Below are 10,003 nucleotides of genomic sequence, written 5' to 3'. Positions count from 1 at the left end.
ATCACACACAGCACACCCCTCCGTGGAGTCCTCCCCCCACTCCCCGGGCGCCCCGTGGCACTCCCGCCACGGCTCCAGTGCCTCCGTCCCTGGCCACCCAGCTGCAGACAGCAGCTGCACTGCTCCATGCTCCTGGCCTCGCTCCCACCTCGCCCGTTCAGAGGCTGCCTGATGCCTCAGTACACGGGTGCTCTCCATCCTCCACAGGAACGGAAGCCCCAGGCTGGGCTTCTGCAGGTTTGTCACCTCCTTAGCCCTTAGCACGGTGCCTGGCCCACTGCAGGCACACAGCAGACCTTCTGGAATGTGAGAGGAACAGACGGTGTGGTGGCTCACGCCCCTGCGCCTGGCACCCAGCAGGCACCGAGGAACGGCCGTGAGGCCCGCACTCACCTCCCAGGAGCCTGTAGGCCATGCTGATGTTGGGGCAGAGGAACTGCACTGCCAGCTGGCGAAACTGGTGAAAGGTGCCCGGAGGCCGGTTCTCCCGAATTCGAAAGGAGGGCTCCCTGTCGGGGAAGCAGAGCTCCCGGGGTTTGAGGGAGCCACACGCCGGGAAGGAGGCGTTGATGAAGGAAAAGTAGATGCGGGCACAGCCTGGCCACTGGCATTCGCCCTCACGCAGGGGCGTGGGCAACAGGAAGACCTGGAGGTAGACGGTGAGCTGGGGGAAGCCGCCATCTGCAGAGAGAGTGGTCAGGCCTGGGGTGTCAGCCACACCTCCAGGTGGTGTGGAGCAGGAAGGGGAGGGTGGGAGCTCCAGGGGGTGTAAAGTCCAGTCCCCACTGCGGTCCTCGGGTCCTGCTGAGCTCTGACCTGGCTGTCACCTCCTGCTGCCCCCCACTGCCTGGACCTGGGGTCCGTCTGCTTCCTCTGCCTAGAGATTCATCACGGGCCAACCCTTCCTGTCAGTCAGGTCTCAGCTCAATCACTGCCCTCAGAGGGGGGCCCTGGCTGGGTCTAGCCCCAGGCGGAGGGCTTCCTGGGCCCTCCACACCCTCCCCAGGCAGCTCCATCAAGGAGCCCCAGCAGACACACGCTGTGGACAGAGTACCTTGCACCTAGAGGTGGGATCTCCAGCGAATTCCGTGATGGAGGCACCACAGTGATTCCCCTTTGAATGAGGTCTGGACCTCAGCTGGGTGGGGGACTCCTGAACCCCTTCTCTCAGCCGAGGGCAGTGGCTGCCCCTCACGTCTCCATACTCATGACTTCTCTTTGCCTCTCACTAGCCTGTGTCTTTTTGCCAGTCCCCCGTCATGGTTAGTAATTCTCTGTACAAATGTTCCCTGTTGAAATGAGTGTGTGCTTTCTCCCCTGCCGGCCCCAGCAGTGCACGGGGCTGCTCTCCTGAAGAGGTCGCCGATGAGACGGCATCCGTAGCAACTTCCACTCCGGCCTCCACCCCAAGCCCTGCTCCTCAAGTCCCCCCAGGGGCCTTGGGATGAAGATGATGGCAACTGTGTGCATAAACAAGACCCGTCTCAGATACCTCCTCCCCCAGCAACCGTCTGGGCTGCCATCCTTACTTGGGGACCCTGATTTCACTTGGCAAATGGGTGCAGTCATTCTGCTCTGCTGGGCAGTGACACCCACGGGTATTCACAGGCTGCCTGCCTCTCACCCGCACACGGCAGCTCAGGGCTGGTGTGAGGGGCCAGCGGGGACCTACTGGGTGTGCAATCACCGTTTTGTGCCACAAGGCACAACCCTGCTTGCTTCACACCCCTTCCCTTGCCTCCACCGGGCTCTGACCCCTGCTCTGAGGGCCTGGCCAGATCTTCCATCTGCTCCACTCTCCTCCCTGGCACCCAACCCAAGTCCCCAGCAGGTGCCAAGAGCAGCTTGCTGCTGATGGTGAGACAGGCTTTCTGAGAAAAGTGCTGCTTCTCCGGCAAGTGCCAGATCATTCGCTAAATGGAAACCTTGGGGTTTTCCAGCCCCTCGTAACCCTCATAGCCTCAAACCTTGTTAACCGGTAAAGGCATCTGGGTCCACTGTGGAGGGAGCACCCCATCCTTCACTCAGGTCCTTCCAAGTCCTGGAAGCAGCACAAGGCCCAGGGCCATCAGCTGCCCCAAAACTTGTCCTGGCTCCCTCCCCAGGTCAGTCTCCTTCACTCTCACACAGCAGTCCCCCTGAGCCTCAGCGTGGGTGTGCCGTGCGCGTGGGGGGAGGAGGCGGGTGGGACAGCCTTACTGCGTATGTTGAGCTTCTCCCAGGAGCTGTGGTTCAGGCTCCAGTTCAGGTAGAGAAGGCCCGTGTCCTCCTGGATGCGAATCCAGTCGTTCTCGTGCAGCCGTTTGCGGTAGGCGCCGTAGAGGTGCTGGCCGAGGCGGAAGCTGGGCACCTCATCTGGGGCGTCGCGCAGGGCATGGACGTAGAGCAGGGGCGTCCCGGCCGGTTGGTCTACGTACAGCTTCTCCCAGTAAGCGTCCCTGGAGAAGTAGAGTCCCAGCGGGGCTGCGGGGAGCAGGGAAGCGCGTGAGGGAGGGGCAGGGGCGGTGATGGAGCCAGGAGCAGGCCTCGGAGGCACACTGGCATTCCCAGCGGCTTCATTTCACACTTGGATAAAAGATTCTCATGGGCACTCATGGGATAAAAGATTCTCTAAACTCACTCATTTAAAACTCTGAACTGAGTAGGACTTTTCATCTGCAGTTCCAAGAACACTGACACACAATTATTTGTATAGTTAAACACTAGCTGAAAATGTCCTGCTTTCAAACAGAAGAAGGAGGAAAAGGCAGTCTACCAACAGCAGCTGCAAAACCATTCTCCACCACCCACGCTCGATAAGCACGTGACCCACGTGGACGCGGCTTCCCGCAGGCTTCTGAGCAGGTCACCTGGAGCCGGGGTTTCCCGTGTAGAAGACGCCGCCACACGGGCTGGGCAGGTAAGAGTCGCCAGAAATGAGTAAAGTACTTTGTCCGAAAGAAACACATTTTTATCTGAAGTTAAACACACTGCTACCATATGTCCCAGAAATTCCACTCCATTGGTCCAAGAGGAATGAAAACACACGTCCATCAGATGACGTACTCACAAACGGCAGGGTTATTCACAGCCCTGAGCCAGAAGCAGGGTGAACAGGTAAGCCGTGTTTGCCAGAGCGCGGCATCCTAGGGGCGGGCTAGCGACACACACGATGACTTGGGGCGGTCTCAGACATCAGGCCACGTGGGAGAGTCAGGCACCAACGAATACATATGGCACGATCCTAGACTGCTTTTAGGTGATAGACATCTGACTGGCTACTTGTTGGGCGGCGGGGGACGGGGGGCAGCAGACTGGGAAGGACAGGAGAGAACGTTCTGGGGAACAGAGAGGTTCCACATCCTGATGGGGTGGGGGTCACGTGGGCACATCCACTAGGCAACAATGTACAGACAAGGTGTGTGCATTTCCACCTATGTGAACGCTGCCTGAAACCCTGCTCACTGAGGGGCTGGGGGAAGAGCTGGGAATGCCATGGGGAAGGGAGATGCTGACCCCGGCCGGCGGAGGGGCGGGCCCCTGAGATCCCAGCTCCCAGGGCTACAGGGAACCCGGCTCGGGTCGGGGGAGGGCAGGTGCGGGTCCACAAGACAGCACACAGGCCTGGGCAGCCTGGGTCCTCCAGAGGCCTGACACCCCCACCGAGGTGGGGTCCTTGGGAGCACCGCGGCTGGCGACCAGGCGTATGTGATGAGAGGCAATAGAGCTGCTCCCAGCTTGCTCTGCTGGGACACACACCCTGGCCCTGGTCACTGGGTGAGAGCCCACTGCCTCTGGAGCCAGCCCACTAGGAGGGCCTTGAAGGTCAGTGGGGGGCAGGGGGCAGATGCTCTGCTCAGGGGTCCACCCGCCAGGTAGGTAGGAGCAGATCCAGTGTGGGGCTCCTCCTTTGGGGAGGGCGGCCCTCTAACCCACACTTCCAGTGGTTCAGGGGCTGGGGGGTGGGATGAGCCGAGCTCTGGGAGCCCCTACCCCCAAGCTGATCCAGCCCCCAACACAGACCACATCTGCAGGGGAGAATGGGCCCTGTCTGCTCCCGGCTCATGGAGCCCAGCCCTGCAGGATCCATGTGGGGCCCAGGCTGTTGCTGCCAAAAGGGGTTTGTGGGCCAGGCTATGACTGTGAGCAGAAACAGACCTAAATGCACTTAAAATGCCTTCCAGGTGGCGCCGGGAGCGGGGCATGCTGACTTAATGCTCCTCCTTGTCACAAACACTTCTAGATGGAAAAACATATGCTCCAGGGGCGGGAGGGAGAGGATGTGGGTGCAGGGACGGCCTCAAGGGGGTGTAGCCTGGGCAGTCCCAAAGGGCCCACACTTGGTTGAATGCACTGTTGTCACGGTCTTGAAATTCTACTCCCAGAAGGGTTTTCTTTACAAGATGTGTGCAAGGGGTGCACGCCTCCATTCTATGCTGGGCCCCACAAAGGATGCGCCCAGTCTCGGTGGGTGGATGAGGGCCTGGAAGGGCCACTGGTGTCCATTTCCATGGCCTGCAGAGTGCTGGCCTCCTCCGAGCCTCAGTTTCTCCAACTGAACCCGAGGAGGACATGCTGGAGAGAGGAGCAGCCAGTGTGGGTGCAGACAGGTCTCCCCTCTGCACAGGTGCACATTGTGTAAACCTCTCACTTTAGATTCAAAACCACAGTGTGCAGGCCCCTTTACTACCCCATTTCACAGTTAAGAACACTGGTCCTGGGAGGGGAGGAGTGTCACCAAAGTCAAACTGCTGGAGGTTCTACATCTTGGGGTTCAGCACAACAGCTAACGAAGTGGTGGTAGGAGTCGGGATAAAGGCAGGAGTCTCCCTGCCACGGAGACCCATAGAGCCCCAGACAACTAAAAATGGCAACATGAAAGCCAGATTTGGGGCCCTTAAGAAAAAGAAATTGTGAAACGGTGTGGCCCAAGAAGTGCGTGTGGTCAGCAGCAGCACCTGCATGCGTGCAGGGCAGGCCCTTCCCGCAGGCCCCTTCACCAGGCAGCCCACTCCTGCCCGGGCTGAGCGCTGGGAGGTGCAGGTAACGGTTTTATTCAGGCCCAGCAGTCTCTTTAAGAGGCGATTTCCTAATGCTATCTTTGTTGTTTATGTCTCAAGGTCCAGGCGTTCTAATAAATTTTCTTGCTAAATGTTACAATGTAGCACAGTATTTTGCAGATACAGCTGTAAACAGGATGAGCTTGCCAGGAACCCAACCAGGTAAGTGTAGCCAATTTCAAAGAAGAAATTAACATGTAATTAACCGAATGGTCTCTATAAGCAATGGCTAAGCCTCTCTTGAGGGAGACAGAGCTAGGATGTGAATTCCCTGTCTCCTTTACTTGCTGCAAGTAAATAAAACGACCTAACAACACCAGGTGTCAACATCTCAACCGGGTTGTTGGGTAACAGCTTCACTGGGAAGCAGGCAGCTATCATGGGCTCCTCCCCAGGCGGCCCCGCCCCCTGCCGGCCAGCTGTCCCTGTGGAGGGGTCCTTCCAGCCTCCAGCCAGGATCCAGGCACAAGCACTCGGCACCATCAGCCTCTCAGCATTTGTCTTGTCCCCCCACGGTCCCTTCTCCTATATCCCATTCACTACTCTCTTTATTCTAGTTGAATATTTGAGACATAGAAGGAATACATTTTACATCACATTTACCCTGAAAGTAGACCCTACAGCAAACACCATGAACCCATGGCCAGCCTTACTGGACACTAAGCTAAACTGCTGCCCCCACAACCCTCCCGTCCACTCCATCCCACTCACAGCAAACACGAACCTGGGTCTTGCCTGTCTCTTGCCTTTTACCGATTCTAGACTTACAGGGTGATCGCTAACTTATCACGGCCTGGCAGGGCTCAGTGCGTCTGCACTAAGTGAGCAGGAGAATGGGGTAGGGAGTGTCTACCTGAAACTCAGATAATACTGTATGTCCACTGTACTTGGAAAATTAAAAAAAATTTAAAAATACTTTTACCTCCTTCTTGGAAGGCAGTTTAGCCGGGCAGAGCTGTCGGTCCTGTAAAGGCAGAGCCAATGTCTTTCTCTTTCTGTGGCTGCTGAGACTCCACACTCATCCTAATGGGCACTCCCTGGCGTCTCTTCTCCAGGTGCTGTAGGACCTGCGTCTGGAGTTCTCCAGTTTCACCACGACCACCTCCCACCCCCCACCAGCTTGCTCACCTCCCATGCTCGTCTCCTCCTCTAGGTGATGGGAGCGCCTATTCTTTCTCCAAATTCTCCTGTAGCCAACGGCAGCGTCCCCAGTTCTAACTGCTACCATTGCAGACACTGCAGTGCTTGCCAGTTCACCAGCCCGGACACCTCGACCCCAAGTGCCAGATGCGTCTCGGAATCAACCGCTCCACTGCCATGGCCTAGTCTGGCTTAGAGGATGCCTTCCCCTGCTCCTGCCCCTCTTCCCACCCCAGTCAAGGCCCCTCTCCTTCCGCCCCATTTAGGCCCAACAACTCAGAGTCACCCTGAGCCCTTTCCTCTTCCACCCCTTAGACCAGCCCACAGATTGCCCTCTGCCACACCCCAGGCAAGATGCCATGTCCCCTCACCTGGACGACACCACAAGGCTCACCCAGCCTCCGTCAGCCACTCCTGACCCCACAGGCCACTTGTCACCGAGCAGCCAGGCTCAGCTGAATCATGCTGCCCCGTCTGCAGTGCAGCATGAACTGTCCACTGTTGCAGAGTAAGACACAGCTTCTCATCGGGGGTGGGGGTCCATCTGCCCCACCCCACTTCACCCCTCCCTACTCTCTCAGGTGCCTGCACCTTCCCAGCCACATTGGCCAACTCACTGATGAATGAACCAGTGAATGAATGAAAAACAAACTAAGGAATAAATGGTTTCATGAACAGGGTGGGAGGTGGCTGCACACTTTTGAGAAATGGTCAGAATTTGGGATGGAAGGGGGCGGCACCAGGGAGGTGGGGGAGAGCATACACAGCTAAGATGCCCTGGCTTGGTCTGATGGGTGGACGGCCAGCGGCAGGATGAGACACACAGAGCCATGTGCATGGATGCCCTTCTGCTCATGAGACTCACATGGGCGGAATGCCCTCTCGTGCACTGGCTGCCCTGGGGAGGCCAGCAGCTGGCGCTAAGCCAACAGCCATCAGGCTGAGGACAAAACCACTGACCCAGCTCAGGAAGCACCTCAGTGGTGATGGAGGAACCCTGCCAGCAGGTAGGTGTCAGTTAACCAAAACATGTATGCTCACACATGTACACATGTGTTCGTGCACAGGCAGGTCACACACCCCACAATCTGTGCTTTGTCCCAGCTGGAGGCTGCTTTCGCAAGGGATTGTAATGTATTTTGCTTTTAGGAAAAAAGGGGAGGCTCTGTGGCAAATAACAAATTTGGGGGGTATTTAAAAGGAATCTCATTTTAAAAATTAATCGGGGTATCCTAAGAAACCCAAAACACCAATCAGAAAAAATGTATGCACCCCTATGTTCATAGCAGCACAATTTACAATAGCTAAGATCTGGAAACAGTCCACGTGCCCATCAGTAGATGAGTGGATAAAAAGCTCTGGTACATTTATACCATGGAATACTAGGCAGCAGTAAAAAAGAAGGATCTCTTACCCTTTGAGACAGCATGGAGGGACCTGGAGAGTATCATGCTAAGAGAAATAAGTCAGTCAGAGAAAGACAAATATCACATGATCTCACTCATATGTGGACTCTAAATAACAAAATAAACTGATGAATGGAGTGGATCCAGAGACATGGAAGCATGGAACAGAGTGCGGAATCTCAGAGGGAAGGTGGGGGAGGGTGGGTGGGTGGGAGGTAATCAACCAAAGGCCTTGTGTGCCTAAGTGCCTAACACCTGGAGCAGACAGTGCGGTGGTGAGGGCCTGGGGCGGTGGGCTGGAGGGAGTTAATTAAAAAAATAAAATAAAATTAATCATGGTAAAATATATATAACAACAAATTTACCATCTTTTTTCTTCTTTTTTTTTTAAAAAAAATCATTTCCCCCCTCTGATTTTTAGAGAGAGTAGAAGGGACAGGGGTGCGGGGAGAGGAAGAGGAAGAGGGAGAGAGAGATAGAGAGAGAGACAGACAAATAGAGAGAAAGAAATATTGATGTGTTAGAGACACATCAATTGGTTGCCTACAGCTTGCACCCCGACCTGGGCTGGTGACTGAACCTGCAACCAAGGTACATGCCCTTGGCCAGGAATCGAACCTGAGACCCTGTGGTCTGCAGGGCCAACGTTCTAACTACTGAGAAACCCAGCCAGGACAAATTTATCATCTTAATAATTAAGTGCACAGTTCAGTTGCATTAAGTGCAGAGTTCGTGCCTGTGCACAAACATGTGTGTACACGTGTGAGCACACATGCTCTGCAACCATCACCACCATTCATCTCCAGAACTCTTTTCATCTTGTACAACAGAAACTGTGCCCACTAAACAGTAACTCCACACTCCCCATTCCCTCCAGCCCCTGGTAACCACCATTTGATTTTCTGTCTCTGAATCTGATGACTCTAGGTGCCTCAGATGAATGGAATCATATAATATTTGCCTTTTTGTCACTGGCTTAATTTCACTTACCACAATCTCCTCAAGATTCACCCATGTGGTAGCATGTATCATAATTTTCTTCCCTTTTAAGGTTGAATAATATTCTATTGTGGATGTAGTATAATTTATCTACTTTTGTTGCCTGTGCTTTTGTTGTCAGATACGGGCACCTCAGTTTTCAAGTGTGCCACAGCACTATCTTTAGCCAGAACCAGGGCCAATCAGAACCAGCAAGTTCCTGGCCCCATCTGGCATCCCCCCAGTGCTGCCTGGCTCCTGCCACAGCCCAGGTAAGTACCTGGCACTTCTGCTTTCTGCTGAGGTCCCTGCCTCGCTGCCGGTCATGCACAGGAACACAGCGCCCAGTGCAGGAGCAGTTCACCATCCCAGGGTGAGGACACACACCGACCTGGCCACGTGCGCCAACCCTCGTCCTCCATTCCAGACAGGCAGCGATGCTGCAGCTGCTGCCGCCCATGGGCACAGTGCCTGAGGCCCACAAATATTTTAGGTTCCATTTACTTTAAGATCAGAAGAAAGAGATATAAGAAGAAGATATGGTAAGAAAGTGGCATGGATTCTATTTGTCTTTAAACCAACACAGTCATAAACCATAACTTTCCTTTCTTATGGGAAAACGGGCCCCCGGAGGTCACAGGGCCTGACGCCATAGTGGTCCTGATGTGGCCATGGTTCCAAAGTCGCCTGATCCCCACAGAGAAGGCCGAGCGCAGCCCCAGGCCAGTCCAGGCTGATGCAGCCTACTCCCCTCTGCCTGCATGGCCAGGCCTCCTCCCATGTGCGCCAAGGTGCCAGCCCCAGGAGTCTTGGGTGGCCACTCACTGCACCCTGCCAGGCTTCCCATTTAACTCTCCAGCCTCCCTGTCCCCCCGGGGTTCAGTGGCCTCCCGGCCTCCCACCTGCCCTCACAGCCACCACACACACCTTTCCCCGGTGTCTTTCTGACCCCGTCGCTGGGCCTCCTGTGCCGGCCCAATGCCTGCAGCCACGGCCTGCTGCTCCCGCCATTAGACCCGGGCTCTGGGCCTTGAGCTCGGTCTGTGCAGCCCTCCTCACAGCTCCCGGGTGCCTGGTCCTCCCCATCCTCTCTCCTGGATGAGCCCGTGTCCAGCTCAGCCCTTTTCCCTCTACCCCTGACCATGCTGGCCTTTGCTTCCTCAACTCTCAGAGCAATTCCCCCATCGAACGGGAGCAGAGGCCGCCGCTCCCCCTACCAACCCCCACTCCTAGTGCAGTGCCTGCTCCACTTCACGGCACCATCACCACCCCCAGGGGCTGCTCTCCTCAGTCCAATTTCGGGTGAGGAAGCTGAGATGAGAGAGCTCCTGGACCGGGCCAGACCCCATGGGGGGTGGAGCAGCAAGGTAGGCCTCTGCTCAGGGCGAACGGAGGATAAACGGCTGTTTCCTTAGCAGCCATGCTTGTGACACAGCAGGG

At 55.9% G+C, this 10,003-nt stretch overlaps 1 protein-coding gene across 1 annotated transcript in view; it reads right to left on the bottom strand.

The window, feature by feature from the left end:
• Positions 1–10,003, bottom strand: part of RET (ret proto-oncogene) — a 72,550-nt gene that overhangs the window by 23,302 nt on the left and 39,245 nt on the right. The window contains 3 exon segments of the mRNA XM_023764702.1: positions 184–277; positions 354–681; positions 2,200–2,463. Of these exon segments, the coding sequence (XP_023620470.1) occupies positions 184–277; positions 354–681; positions 2,200–2,463 (686 nt within the window).

The sequence above is a fragment of the Myotis lucifugus genome, unplaced genomic scaffold, assembly GCF_000147115.1.
Source record: "Myotis lucifugus unplaced genomic scaffold, Myoluc2.0 scaffold_343, whole genome shotgun sequence".
NCBI lineage: Eukaryota > Metazoa > Chordata > Mammalia > Chiroptera > Vespertilionidae > Myotis > Myotis lucifugus.
This window is presented reverse-complemented; position numbering and strand designations above follow the sequence as displayed.